This window comes from Anarhichas minor, unplaced genomic scaffold (assembly GCF_050575085.1).
Source record: "Anarhichas minor isolate MPS153535 unplaced genomic scaffold, ASM5057508v1 ptg000011l, whole genome shotgun sequence".
In the NCBI taxonomy this organism is placed as follows: Eukaryota; Metazoa; Chordata; class Actinopteri; order Perciformes; family Anarhichadidae; genus Anarhichas; species Anarhichas minor.
The window spans coordinates 15,717,612-15,732,906 of NW_027466457.1; the positions used below are offsets into that span (position 1 = coordinate 15,717,612).

General features: G+C 43.8%; 1 protein-coding gene across 11 annotated transcripts in view; it reads left to right on the forward strand.

Annotated features, from left to right (window-relative positions):
- The first annotated feature begins 643 nt into the window (after positions 1 to 643).
- Positions 644 to 15,295, forward strand: part of LOC142947801 (suppressor of tumorigenicity 7 protein homolog) — a 40,616-nt gene continuing 25,964 nt past the window's right edge. For 4 of the 11 annotated variants that reach the window (XM_076089640.1, XM_076089643.1, XM_076089645.1 and 1 more), the window contains exons 1-3: positions 645 to 912; positions 1,214 to 1,472; positions 12,370 to 12,405. In XM_076089640.1, the coding sequence (XP_075945755.1) occupies positions 1,391 to 1,472; positions 12,370 to 12,405 (118 nt within the window). In that variant the 5' untranslated portion in view covers positions 645 to 912; positions 1,214 to 1,390. Of the gene's footprint in view, positions 913 to 1,213; positions 1,473 to 2,211; positions 2,296 to 12,369; positions 12,406 to 15,295 lie in introns of all 11 variants that reach the window. The other 7 variants (XM_076089642.1, XM_076089644.1, XM_076089648.1 and 4 more) reach the window with 6 other exon arrangements.

Sequence of the window (15,295 nt, forward strand, 5' to 3'; positions counted from 1 at the left end):
AAATGTGCTTAAATATATTTTTACATTTATATAACTGCATGTACAATATTTTTACACTTGAATAAACAATAATCAAATGCAGAGACAGTTATTTACCAATATGTTAGGAGTAGTTACATTTACACAGTCTTACAGTTACAACCGGCCCTTTGAGGGAAACCATGATGCTGATGTGGCCCAGAGTGAAGATGAGTTTGAGACCCCTGTGTTGAAGTGACGCTGGCAAAAAATGACAAGTTTTTGGGAATAAGCATATTGCGCAAAAAAATAAATAAATATGCAAATAAGCATTTTCAGGATTAATGAACCTGTACTCAATAAGGGGAAACAATAACAGCAAATATCCATGTACAGACATTGGTGTTTTTAACCGATGGGCTCCTGTAGTTAATTATTTTAGATTACCAGTGTGATTATTAGTATCTATTTTTCTACTTATTTAATATTCTTTACTGTTTTATTACTTATTTATAATACTTGTTTTGATCTTGTTTTTTTACTATGTCTCTTGTTTGCACTGTACTGTATATACTGTATATATATATATATATATATATATATATATATATATATATATATATATATATATATATACACTGTATGCTGCTGTAATCCTGTAAATTTCCCCACTGCGGGACTAATAAAGGATTATTATTATTATTATTTTTATTTTTTTTTATTCAGGTGAAGTGGTAACAGCGACATCTAGAGGCGGCCGGAGGTAACTACCCGTTAACTGTCCAGGTTAGCGAGCCGGTGGCTAACTGGTTAGCTACCGTTAGCTAGCCAGCTAGCCCCGTCTGCAGACACGTCTACACCACCAGCTGCTGGGTACCAGAGACACATGTTGCACTGCTGGTGGGAGAAATGCTAGCGACGAATACGGATTTAACTGGCTTCACACACATCAAGGTAAACTCTCTCTCTCACACACACACACACACACACACATGCATGTCGCTTTAACGCTCCTCCAGAAACAAAAAAAGTTTTGAATGCTTTGTAAACCTTTAGCCAGCTCCTCCTGTTAGCAGCTAGCTGAGTGGCTAACACGTAGCCAAGTTTAAATGGAAAACCCTCGCGCTTGGGACAAAAACACGTGCGTGTCTGATGTTAAATATAATGAGATGATCTTAGAGCCATGATACAACTCTGAATGGTTTTTAATGGTCTCCATCATGGGTCAATATGTCTTATATCTGGTTCTCCACAGTGTACAGTGCTGTCATGCATCCTTTTATTAAGGGATGCATTTAAAGTGAACTTCAACATACATGTTGAGCCCTGAAGTAAAACTCCTCAAGTGTCCCACTGCCCGTGGACCCTCAAGTGTTTCTACCTCCTGGTGGGTGATCACCATGGCTCAGTGTGCTGAGCAGCAGAAGGAAGAATGTGCTCTTTCAGTAAAGCCAGCTGGCTCCAACTAGAGAGGACAGGACACACACACACACACCTGGTCACTTCTTGCACAGGTAAGGTGTTCATGTATATTGTGTGTACTGCATCAGTCTGTGAATGCATGCAAGATGACTTTTACTAAGTTACTAGAAATTGCTCTAAACCCTGAGATATATAGATATCTATATATATATATATATATATATATATATATATATATATATTGTGTACATATACACACACATGTCTCAAAGTTAGGTTATTCCTTGTAAAGAATTTCAATATCAGGGGAAATATCTACAAACCGGGGAATCATTTTGTATGACTTCTTGTTTATGGCTAAAAATGATCATATCTTTGTTGTTTCTCACAGTTATTCTCTTTTTAAAATCTTTACACCTTAATTGTGCTTGTGACATCCTATAAGCCAATTATAACCCTGTATACACAAGGTGTGAAACCACTTCTTATGACAGATACATGTGTGTCCTCACACCTCTCACAGCCTGGTACTCACTAGAATGATTTCCCGTGTTGTCGCAGTGAGTTTTGAATGAGGAATGAGGTGTTTCAGCGGGTAGACGAGTCTCTGTGACGGCTCCATTAGCCGCTGAGTCAAAATGTACAACGGCAGCAGATTTTCATAAGCAAATGAACCCCGCGGTGCTGCACACACATGCACATTGTGCACTTCTGAGCTGTAATATGGATTAAGATGGACAAATCTGTGTTTGTTATGTATTTGATTAATGACACGTAGGTAATCACTCTCTGCTGCACATAAGTTCACAACCACAGCTTCTCTGTACCCAGACTGACCTCGTGTCACATCTCAAACTGAGAGCAACGTGTTCACGACCTGCTTTCTCTTCCTGTTCCTCATCACCAGCAGCATACGTGAGTGTTCTTCTTTGTTCCTCTTTGTTATGATCGTTGAACTGTGGGATTCCCCCTCTGTTTACTACCTCAGACACTTTCTCTCACTTTCTCGCTTCCTATTCTTTTGATTGACTTATTAGCTTCTTGCATTTCTAAGAATGACTTTTGGCGTCTAGCAGAGAACTTGTCTGGTCCTGTTGCAGACGTGCACCTTCACACCTGAGCTTTAAAACCAGACTTGTGTCCTTTACAACATGTCGTGTGTCTCTTACCAGAACCTGCTCTCTGTAGATGTTTCACAGAGCTGAAAGAGCCTCTTGCTCAGTCTATGTTTGGCTCGTTCATCCTGGGAGTAAGATTTAACTCTAGAAAAGGTAAAAATCCATTTATATAAATGACGATTGTCTTGTTTTCAGTTTGGGCCCAGAAATTCGTCCACAATCAGCACAATCCTCACAACACACTGAGGATGAGATCAAATCATCGATAATGAGGTCTTTCCTCAATACGTGGACAAACACTGCTCTGTACAGTGTGCTTATTACTCAGACAATACTGTGTTGAATGCGTACTCTCATGTAGTTTTAACAAACTGTACATAAGATATGTTGGCAAGTCGTATTTCTGAGTTTTGGGACTTGTTCCTTCAGCACTTTATAACGTCTTTGGTGATCAGGAAGTCCCACGACTAATTGATGTGCCGCATTAAAAACCAATCTGATGAAGGTGAGATGCATGTGGTGTCCTGGAGAAGAGTTGTGAGACATGTTTTCACTTTGATGGACTCTCACACAGGCCGGCACCTCTCTGTTTGTTGGCTTCTTTAAGTTAGCGACAGCAACCGTCATCCATCCACACACACCGCTGCATCATGTAGTGTGCAGATTGCTAAACTCAGCAATAAGCCGTTTGTGGCACAGTTGCGTAAAACGATGACTCTGGATGAAAAAGGCATTATCATTTTGATGTGCAGCCGTGAGACTGAAAAGGTCGGAGCGTAAAGAGAGATTTACGGACCGTTTTGTGGTTCCATCTCCACATTTGGAGCAGTGCTGACGGGGAAGAAACGGCGGACGAGTACGTCTCTGCCTCCAAAGACCACTGATGATAACTTGTATCTGAGTTCAGACGGATTCTGCAGGCCATTTATCCCAGGCCGTAATGTTCCCCCGGAGAACTAATTCATGCATTAGAAATGCAATCTTCTTATTACTGCAAAAAGATTCTGACATTTTCAGCCTGGGATGAAGGCAGTGAAGCCTTTTACACGAAGTCTTTCCACAGCTCTGGGGAAAATAAATGTTCTTTAAGAAAGAAAAGTCACGGTGGTGCACTAACACAAACATTTCCATACGGCACACTGACCTAAGTGTTAGAATCCAGAAGGAAGGTGCAGTATGAAAGCATGAGGATGAAAAGAGTGTAAAGAAGCCCTGTGAGTTGGTGGAGGGATGTGACACACATTCACCACACAGCCGGATCAGACTGGTCGGGAAGCTTTATTTAGAACCTGCGCTGCTGTCGGTAACATGAGCTCAGCCAGAAATGTTTACCCTACCTTTGACGGGGCAGGCTGCAAAAAACAAGCCTCCGCAATCAAAGTCTGTTTCTCTGTCTGCGTTCAATCAGCCGAGAACATCCTCACCGGAAAGCCCGGATCACCCTCCGGACTTTTTGTACCTCGAAGCCCCCGAAGCGGTAATTCAAGGCAAACAGTCCGAAGCCCTCACAGCTGGCTCTCTAATATCTGAACCACCACGCCAGCGAGGCCTCTGGCCAAGTGAGGGAAAAGGTCAAGGCCGCTACGTAGACACCCCCGACTGTACAACGAGTCACTCAGCTGCTGAAGTACAGGGAGCAAGTGAATCCAGGTAAAAGCCTGAATATATATTCCCCTCACTAACTCTTTAAGCAGTCATGAAGGATGGGAGCATGACAAGGAGAAGCTTGGGTCCGTAGCAAAGGAAGAGGACGCTTTCTAATATTTCAGTATCGTCTGAGTGTGTTGTGTTTTTGGTAAATGGCAACAGATTAGATTTAGTTTTCTTTAAAGTGTAAACTCACTTTTTCAGTGCTTGTGCTCACCATTTTTTCATGGGCTGCATAGTAGGTCAAAACCGGTCAAAACCGCATTAGAGTTTTTGTTCTAAAAAGAACACACAGGTTTGAGCCATAGACTGTCAAATAAGTGGACGTAGTCACCCATCGGTTTGTGGACTGCTGTTTTAAAGCCTCGAGTTCGGCATTTTGGCCGTCGCCATCTTTTTTCAAACTATGAATGGAAGTGACCATATTTGGACGTAGAGATGCTGTATAAGGCTCTGGTAGCAACCTGTCAATCACCGTGTAGCATCCGCCCTAAAGCATCCCCTGCTTTATGGTCTGTCTGACTCTAAATGGACCATAAGTTACTAAATGAACATCATGCTGTATTGAAGAAGACTTGAAACTAGAGATTGAGACCATAAACTCATGTTTACAATGTTTACTAAGGTAATAAATCAAGAGAGAAGTAGAGTCATTTTCTCATAGACTTCTATACAACCAGAGGAGTCGCCCCCTGGTGGACACTAGAGAGAATGCAGCTTTAAAACACTTCAGCATTAGCTTCACTTTTCAGAACCAGAGGTTGCAACCTGGTTCAAACTATATCGTGTCCTGAGCTGAACTTTTGTCAGACTTCCTGTTTCTATTAATTCCTGTCGCTGGCTTTAAAAGTCTGCGATGGACGAGGAACGACGAGGAGTTATCTATACGGTACCTCCCAGACTAACGTCTCCACTGGGAGCACTGGTGCCGCCCACTGTCACACCAGCACTTGATTTGGTTGCTTAATTTTTTTGGTACAGCATAGTATTAATCAGTGATGGAAGTACATTTACTCAAATACTGTACTTAGGTACAATTAGTAAACATGAACTAAAGTGTGAACCTAAAAATGAGCGTGTCCCTTTTAAAAGGGAATGTACGATGCAGTCAAGTGTTTGTGTGCAGGACGTAGTTTTTAGACTAAGACCTCCAGAAGATTATTACTTGCTACCAAATTGGCAAGCAGCGTATATCTTAGAAACAATGTTTTTCACCATTTCAAAGTTGCTATGGGACCTGAGGAGTCTGGCTGAATAATGAAAGCATAACCTTTGTAGTCCCACCACAACAGAGCTCTGACTTCAGGTGCCGGCCCTCAGTAACAAAGAGAACAATACGCTGTGTGTAATGGTTGGTTACGTGCCAAAGAGATTAGTTGATCAGCCACAGCCAGGTGTTTGTTCTCCTCACTCCGGCGTTCTACTTTGCATGCAGAGACAGTTTGATGAATCATGTGTCCGATGGCCTCTGCCTGCACATATTTAAATCTATGCAAACTCTCTGACAAGAGGAATCTGCCTAATGCCAGACACAGTCTGCCTGAAGCACTCATCAGGTGTGTTCTGTTATCACAATTAGGACCGACTCATTTGTTAATAGCACTAGATTACATCTTTGACTTGAGGTTGTATTTTCCGTTCAGTAGCTGCTGGTTTGCTGCTGGTTCTGTGTCAATCCTCTTTTAAACTCGCCTTCAGACACGTTTAGTGTTCAGACAACTCACCGGGAAGGCAAAACGTTGCCACACCGGTGAATTCAGACATCACATATGGGCACACAACCAGGCGGCAACCTCCCGCAGAGTGTAGCCGATGCGGAGGTGTCTTGAAACCTGCATTCTCTCTAATGACCATCAGGGGGCGACTCCTCTGGTTGTATAGAAGTCTGTGAGAAAATGACTCTACTTCTCTCTTGATTTATTACCTCAGTAAACATTGTAAACATGAGTTTATGGTCTCAATCTCTAGTTTCAAGTCTTCTTCAATACAGCATGATGTTCATTTAGTAAATGATGGTCTTTAGGGCGGGGCTTACTGTGATTGACAGGTCGCTGCTGCTACCAGAGACGTATACGGCGTCTCTATATCACTCCTCCGCATTCCAAATACGGTAACGGCTGCAAAAAAAACTCCAAAATGGCAACGGCCATAATCCAAGATGGCGACGAAATTGCGTAACTCAATGCTTCAAAACATCAGTCCACAAACCAAAGGGTGACGTCACCATGACTGCGTCCACTTCTTGAACACAACGCGCAATCAGCTTGTAGTTTTTGGCAGTTTTTCTCCCCTCCAGGCTCCTGTTTTCTGGAGTATTTTTTACCTGCTACAGTCCAAAAATGTACTCTGTATTTGGCAGACAGCAGGTGTCTAATTTCATTCCCTGAAGCTCTGGCTGTGGCTGTGCCCAAAGTTAAAGCTCATAAACCAGGAGGAAGAGGATTTATGAATACAGAGGTTACTCTTTCCTATCATCACATTCAAATGAGATTGTATACTCTACCTCTGTAAGTGTGCGAGTGTGAAGGGAGACACTGCTGTGTGCTTAACAAACATATCCTGGATGGAGATTTAGAAGAATCCATCGTTCACGCTGACTGAGCTTCAGCTCGTCTGGACCTTTTCAGATCAGTGTTGAGCATTCAGTGACCATCTCTTATCAAGTTCTCTTTCTTTGTGCATTCACTGCACTGGGTTTCTGTCTTTGGAGACATTTATTGATGGTGCAGGTCCAACATACACTACTGCAACCATGTTGCCTGCTAAAGCACATTTTTATTGAGGGAAATCTAGTCTTTGTTTTGGTCAATTTGATCCAGTTTTGGTTTTTTTTTGGTTTCCTGCTTTAACATTCCTCGTTAAAATGTCTCTGTATCAGACCGCTAGACTGTGATTAATCTGATTTCACTGGTTGTCCATGCATCAGTGGACCAGTAAGAGCAGCTCTGGGTCGTTCCCCACTCTGACCAGTGGGTGTCAGCAGCGACAGTCCTGACCCAGTTAGCTGAATGGTGACACAGTGGAGGTAATCAAAGCCTCGCCGACCTTCCTTTTGTGGTGGAGTCTGGTTCCTCTGAAAGGCAAACGGGGGTGTGGAGGACGGGGTGGGGGGGGGGGGGGGATTGTGTGGGTATCAAAAGACTGCCAATCCCTGCTGTTGTCTGCTCGGCGGATGTGGTTGGCACAATCCATATTTTCACACCAGCTGGCTCTGAGTGCTGTAAATTCAATTCAGTTCAGGAAATGATCGCCAGTTAAATGCTAAATGTGACCGCCAGCAAATAAGCTTGTGGCTGGGTGGAGACACGTTGGTGGTGGTGGTGTCGTCCTGACCTCTTCCTATAATCTATTGAGCTGGGGGGGGAACGATGAAAAAGACACGTCGTCTTTTCTTCCATGATTCTTCTTTTCTTTGTGAATATATATTGATGCTGATCAGTGTTCAGTCTGTGTAACGTTTGTCAAGGACGGGATAATGTAGTTGACGACACACAGTGTGGTTTCTTTCTGATGTCTCTATGTCTCTCACCTCTTCATTGACACAATTCCTCTTCAAAACATCAAGTCTTGCTTTTCTAATAGACGGTCCTCCCCCTCCTCTTCCTCATCCTCTTCCTCCTTTTTTTATCCTTCTCCTTTTTCCTCTCACCGAAGGATGGCCTCACTCCTCTCTCGCTTATTTTCAGTTGCCTCGCAACCAGGAGGAGATGCTTTTCCGGGGATTTGTATAGGGAGGAAGGGGGGGGTGAGGTGTGAGGTGTGCATTGTTCAGGAATAAACTAATGGCTCATCAATGCAGTCCCACTGAAGAGAGCACTGTGTTTAAGTAAAACATTCACTGAGCGCTCGTTGGAGCTTCACATTTGTGAAATTGAATTAAAGTAATGAGCAGTTGTGAGCACAGGTTGTTCCTGCATCTGTTTCCTCAGAGAAGCATGTGATGCTTTGGCAGAAGACGCATCGACAGATTGTGTAGTGGCAGAGCAAATATATGGAGTTGCAATGTTTGTTAAACATTTCAGTTGCTCGTAATTAGAAAAACAGATGTGTGCGTAGCTGGATTTTTGCAAAACTATTGGGAGTATCCTGAGGATCAGTAGTTGGTAGTTTATCCGTGATCCGTATGGACCCCCCATACAGTTCAGCATGCATGTGAACCGCCGATTAACTACACAGTTTAACCATCGTAGTGTGAAATTAACTGTCGATCACAATACACTGTGAACAATAACTTCCTGTTGAAACTGGAGCTAACGTCTAATGTACGGAAACAAGATATTGTGCAGAGTTTAATTATAAAGTTATCGTCATGTGTTCAAAAGTAATCTTTTAAAATCTTTTTTTTAACTTCCCTATAATACATAATAATAATAATACATACAATCTTTTATTGTGTGTTTTTATGGACCGGTATTAAAGGATGGGACCGGTCTTGAAGGATGGGACCGGTATTCAAGGATGGGACCGTTATTAATGGTTGGGACCGGTATTAAAGGATGGGACCGTTATTAATGGATGGGACCGGTAGTAAAGGATGGGACCGGTAGTAAAGGATGGGACCGGTAGTAAAGGATGGGACCGGTATTAAAGGTTGGGACCGGTATTAAAGGATGGGACCGTTATTAATGGTTGGGACCGTTATTAAAGGATGGGACCGTTATTAATGGTTGGGACTGGTATTAAAGGATGGGACCGGTCTTGAAGGATGGGACCGGTATTAAAGGATGGGACCGGTATTAAAGGATGGGACCGGTATTAAAGGATGGGACCGGTATTAAAGGTTGGGACCGGTCTTGAAGGATGGGACCGTTATTAATGGATGGGACCGGTATTAAAGGATGGGACCGGTCTTGAAGGATGGGACCGTTATTAATGGATGGGACCGGTATTAAAGGATGGGACCGGTATTAAAGGATGGGACCGGTAGTAAAGGATGGGACCGGTAGTAAAGGATGGGACCGGTATTAAAGGATGGGACCGTTATTAATGGTTGGGACCGGTATTGAAGGATGGGACCGGTATTGAAGGATGGGACCGGTCTTGAAGGATGGGACCGTTATTAATGGTTGGGACCGGTATTAAAGGATGGGACCGGTATTAAAGGTTGGGACCGGTATTAAAGGATGGGACCGGTATTAAAGGTTGGGACCGTTCTTGAAGGATGGGACCGTTATTAATGGTTGGGACCGCTATTAAAGGATGGGATCGGTATTAAAGGTTGGGACCGGTATTAAAGGATGGGAAAGGTAGTAAAGGATGGGATCGGGTTTCCCTGATTGGGACATCGGTATTCATCAGAAATGATTATCTCAGCCGTCCCACCTGAGCCGTTGATCCCCACTCAGATCATACCAATGCCAATCAGGGGGGCAGAAATAGTGGAAGGCTCAACATGTGAGCAGATTAAACCAAATGAGATTACAGATGGCCGATCCCAGATCGCCTCCTCTTCGCCTCCCATCGGCGTGATTAACACGACCCCAGGAGATGTCTTTAGTGAGGGTGGAGGCGGAGCACATCCATCTTTACATGTCAAGATCTTAACAACTGACAGCTTGGATGAGATAGTTAGAGTCCAAAACCTTCAGCCGGCAGCTTCTCACTTTTAGCCATTTTTCTCAGGCGCTGATCGTCGCTGTCTGTTAAAATGTCGACTGTAGCCGGCGGCAGATGGTGTCAGCTGTCACTGTCGGTTTCTTTGTGAGTAACTTGACTCAGGCCAAAGTTAAAGTGCTCTCTGTCCTCCCCAAAGATAATTTATAAGTGAAGAGCTTTCACTCCAACACCACCGTACAATCCACGGCTCAACAGTGAGGATCACCCGCTCTCCAGGGGCAAGAAGAGCGTCATGTCGGCTAGTAAACTCCCAAAAAAGAGTGATGATGGAGTGAGCCGTCTCGCCTCCGGCACTCGTAAGAAAATGGCGACGGGTAAACGAAAATGTAGATTAGATATGACTATTATTTTTGGTCTTTGTTTGTTATTTAATAACCGTGTGTAAGAATGGACTTTGGGGAAGTACATTTCTGAATTCAGAGTGAAAAACGTTGAGCTTGTGGATGCTGTGTTTCTGTAGTTCGGAGTGAAACGTCTTCTCTCTGATCTGATCGCTCCACGCCAATTTTTAGGAAGTCCCCATTCTCCCAGTTAATATTGCATTCATATCGTATCAATAATTTAAATCCATGAATTTAAGATTATTTAAAAAATCGGGCCCTTCAGTGTTTGGATCAAGTAACTCACGGAACACATGGTTTGTCTCCACAGCTTTTAATTCAATATGTTGGATACATATTTAACCATCATTTAAGTGAATATAAAAATATTGAAAGATAACTTAAATTAAAGTGTTCTGTTCTATTTTATAATAAAAACGCTGTGCTCTATTGCGCTTCATCTTTTTAATTAATAAGCAACAATGTACATCTAAAAATTAAGAGTATTTACAGAGCACTGAAATCAGGATAAATTATGTCATTTGCATATCTTATATCACACTATTGGTCTACCACGACGGCGCTTTATTTAACCATTCATAGACTTAATGATCAATGGAGAAAATAATCAGCAGAATAATCAATAGAACACCATAGTGCTGTATGAGTTTAATGAAAGGCTCAGCTTGGTTAGAAAATGGCAAAATGCTTATTTATTATTTCTCTTTTGCTACTTGGTCAGAAATAGCTTTTGTTCATTATTTTGGTCGGACATTTTGGGAGACATCGGGTGTCATATATCAATGAATGTTGCTATATTAAATACATCAATCGCATGATGCATTTGGCCTTTACATGTGTTAGTAAAGTACTTCAATGTTTCTGTCTGGGACAGTGATATTTTAAATTGTTCTCTCGTCGACTCAGGGCCTGTAGGTTACATGTTAGCAGAGCAACAATAAGACGTAAATAATGATGTTCTTACAGGTTATGTTTATGCAGGTCTGAGTGATAACGTTGTGATTACAACTGTGTGTGTGTGTGTGTGTGTGTGTGTGTGTGTGTGTGTGTGTGTGTGTGTGTGTGTGTGTGTGTGTGTGTGTGTGTGTGTGTGTGTGTGTGTGTGTGTGTGTGTGTGTGGGTAAACACACACACACACACACTCTCTTTCCTATTTGTCGAACTGACAGACTGCCCCCCCTCCTTCCAGTGTGTTTTTGTCCCGTTGTATCTCGAGTGGCTTTTTGTTTTTTTTACCATATTTTTTAACCCATTTTGATTGGTCACTCTCCCTCTCTTTCTCTCCGGTGCCCCCTCACCCCCTGCTGCCTCCCTCCTCCCCTTCTGCATCTCTTTATCTACCCCCCACCCCCCCTCCCTCCCTCTTCTCCGTCCTACCCTCCCTCTTATATTCCCTCTCTTTTTACCACCTTTGCTTTCGCCTCCTTGTTCCTTCCCTCACCGCACCATCTCTCCATCCTTTCTCCTCCCCCTTTTTTTTGCTGCTGCCCCTCCGTCTCTCCCTCTCTATCCTTCCCTCCTGTTTGTCCTTGTTTCCTCCTCCCTTCTCCCTTCCCTCCTACCCTGTCTATATGTCTCCATCTGGCAGCAGAAGTCAGCCATTCTGACGTCACTCTCTGTTTGCATAACTATTGTCTTACAGCTCTTCACCACATTTTTTGTTTTTCACCCCCCCCCCCTCCATCCAACCCTCCCTTCTCCCCGGGAAAACCTCCCCCCCCCTCTCTCTCTCTCTACCCATTAGTAAACACTGAATGAGAAGTGAGAGAGTGACTGAGAGGAGATGAGACGGAGGACATAGGCTGCAGAGAGATGCGATCGCTAGCCGCGACCACATCTCCGGATTTAATCTCAGTTTTTCCCTCGGCTGTGAAGGATTTATTTATCGATTGATTTAAATCCTCCACAAGACAGACCTCCTGTTTTTGTTTTTTCCGTGTGTGTGTGTGTGTGTGTGTGTGTGTGCGTGTGTGTGTGTGTGTGTGTGTGTGTGTGGGGGGGGGGGGGGGGGGACTGGACGAAGGCGTTATATATAAACGGATAGCGGAGTCGGTGGCATCTGTCCGTCTGTGAGGCAGCGACGGCCGGCTGGCTGCATTGTGTTGCTTTGATGACCCCCGCTGTGTAGCTGCCTGCTCATCAACCTCCCCCCCCCCCCTCCCTCTCTCTCCTTCTCTCGCCCTCCCCTTGCTCTCCACTGTCTTTCCTCCTCCTCCTCCTCCTCCTCCTCCTCCTCCTCCTCCTCCCCCCTCCTCTCTCCATCACAGCTCCCGGCCCAGCCATGTTCGGCACAGAGTCCTCATGTAAGTACCACCAACATCCTCCTGCCTCCTCTGTGTTTTGTCCTCGTTCATGTAACGGTGTTTTTATTTATGTGTTTCTATTTGTGTGCATTTTGTCAGAGGGAGGGAAGGAAACGGCTGGATTTTTTTCTCTCCCTCTATTCTTGCATCCTCTCCTCTTCGTCTTCCTGTTTTGCCTCCATGGTTGCTGCTGGTGGCAGATTGCACGGGGAGAAATCTGGGATCTACCATTTTAGCACGGAGGGTCGGCACCACGAGCTAGCTGGTCACTCTGAGCTCACCGCCCGCCTCGCATTCTCTCACTCCTCGCCTTGCTGCGTGTATAAATATATATATATATATATATATGTATGTATATATATATATATATATATATATATATATGCAATCATCTCCTGACTGTATGCATTTCAGCGTGCCGGTTGAATGCCGCTTTAAGTGTGTCTTTGTGAACGTTTGCGATTGTGTGTGTGTGTGTGTGTGTGTGTGTGTGTGTGTGTGTGAGCGAGCGCGTCAGAAGATGGATGATTTTCATCGTTTTTCCAGAAGCATCAGCCTCCTCTGTCTTCTTTTTTTTTTCTCAGTCAGATTGCTGTGAGGTGCGAGCGTGGCGTTAGCGTAGCATAGTATAGCATAGCATACTGCTGTTGTGTATGTACCGTGTGTGTGTTTGGACAATGTGCACCTCCTTCAGAGGAGTTGTAGTGTTGCTCTCTAGATGTGGGCCGACGTGTCCAAGCCGAATCCCCCCTCCCCCCCACACCTCCACCTTCTACCCCACCCTCTCCAGAAACCCTTTCACTGAGATCAATACCGTAATGCCTCGCTCCACTACCTGCTCCGCTGCTTCAGGGAAGTCTGAGCTGATCTGATTGATTCTGTCGTTGCCGCACAGTCGGAGCCAAAAGTAACTTACTTTTTGGATGTGAGATCAGAGGCGACATGCACAGCAGCAGCACTGACTGTTGGTGCGTCGGCATCTATCGAGGGAGAGCTGTAATCTTTGTCCATGAGCCGATGACACCGTGGAGTATTCTGGATGTACCGGCCTGGTGCTGATCACATCTTTCATGTCACCAAAGCCGGGTCTGAGGTTGAGGTCGTCTCGTCCGTGTGCTCCAAGGTTCTGAATTAGCGCCACATTCTGAGGTCAAACGTAATGCCTTTCACTAAGTCACGTTGTGCTCGGTGTTTTCAGCTCGCCGGGTCTGTTTTTAGCTTCGTGAAGGATGATCGAGACAAAATGTTGACGACTTTTCAAGAATAATCCTCACTTTTGATGAGATTTTATTGTCATAATTGTCTGGACTATGCTATATTATAATTCGTCTTTCTCTAGTAGTCAAAGTAAAGAATAAATGATACCAAATCAGTGTGCAGGGCGAGTTCTTTAGTTTAAAACATTCTGTTTTAGCCACACAGAAGATTGACACCATAATATAAGATTGAATAGAAGATAGGAAGAAATGAGTCACTTTGATAAGTTGTCATGCGAGACAGTAACCGTTTAGATTCCCAACATGTGATCAGGTTATCCGAATTTCGACGTTGAGAGACGGGACGGAGCCGCTGGTGGGGAACCTGAGACCGGCATCCTTCAGTGTAAACAGTTGGCTGGTTAAATCATACGTTCATTTAGGAGGCAGTATTCAGTAGACGCTGATTAAGTAAGCAGTACGTTTCCAACACAGCCATCGTCACCAGATCTCACCTAGTGGGTGCTGCCACGAACACCACCACCAGTCTTTGTCAATACTGCTGTTAAATGTTGAATTTTCATTTTCACAAACAGTCGATAAGTCGTTTTTATATGCTTTTTTCACGCTGAATGACCAAGAAACTTATTAGCACATCTCTGATGAACACAAGATTCAAAGAGGTGCTTTTGTGGAGAAACTCTCTGTGGATAGAATCAACTAATCGTTGACGGAATAATTGTGTTGTGTTAGCCGACTAGACAGACCTACAAGAGACACAAGAGGCCGACCGAGGCGATAACACAACGCCCATTCAGCTCTGTAGGTTTAGGTCGTAAACTCGCCAGCATTTGTCGAAACACTCCTCGGTAAGTGCAGCCTCCTTTTATAGGCTATTTCACTGGAACTGCTCTGCTAGGAAACCGCTCGGGTCCAAGTTTATTTCCATGCTGCAAAACGCTGCATCAGAAAACGCTGCAACAGGAAATGAACTCGGAAACATTGAGGACGCCTTCTGTTTGAGACGGAGAAATTGTCTCGAAAAGTGGAGCCTGCGTGATATTATTGATCTCCTGCAATCTTCTGACTCACCTCGAATCATCTAAACAGCTAAAAATGTGAAAGCTTTTATGTATTTGCGTGTGTCATAGTGTCTTTAAAATAAGCAATAAGCGCATTGATTTTTAGACATAACAAATTCTATTGCCAAATTGTCCCTGGAGGAAAAACAATGTCTGCCTCTATGAAGCTCTGTGCTGCATTTTACATATTGCCAGTCAGTGTTCAGGTTTAGTTGGAAATGTTCTGAATTTCTTTCTGGAATCCAAACAGGGACTTCCTTCTTTCTCATAACTGCCGATGGTAGAGGAAGTGAAAAGCCAGAACGAAAATCACATTCCAACGTCCTAAAAGGATAGTTTGGATGTTTTTGAAGTGTGGTTGTACAAGGTACTAATCCATAGTCTTTGTTTTACTGAAGCGGTTATCTATGATCTCGACAAAGCCACTAGACTCCATTGACAAAAACTGTAATTTTACCTCGCAGATTAAGGGAGTTTCTGGTTTAACCGCTGCCTCGACCGGTCAATTAGTTTGTATTACTGTGTGACTTTGGTTAGCTCAGATTCACCAAAGTCACGCAATAATACAAACAAACTAACCGTTGGACCAGTAACCGATGAGTTCTGCGAGGT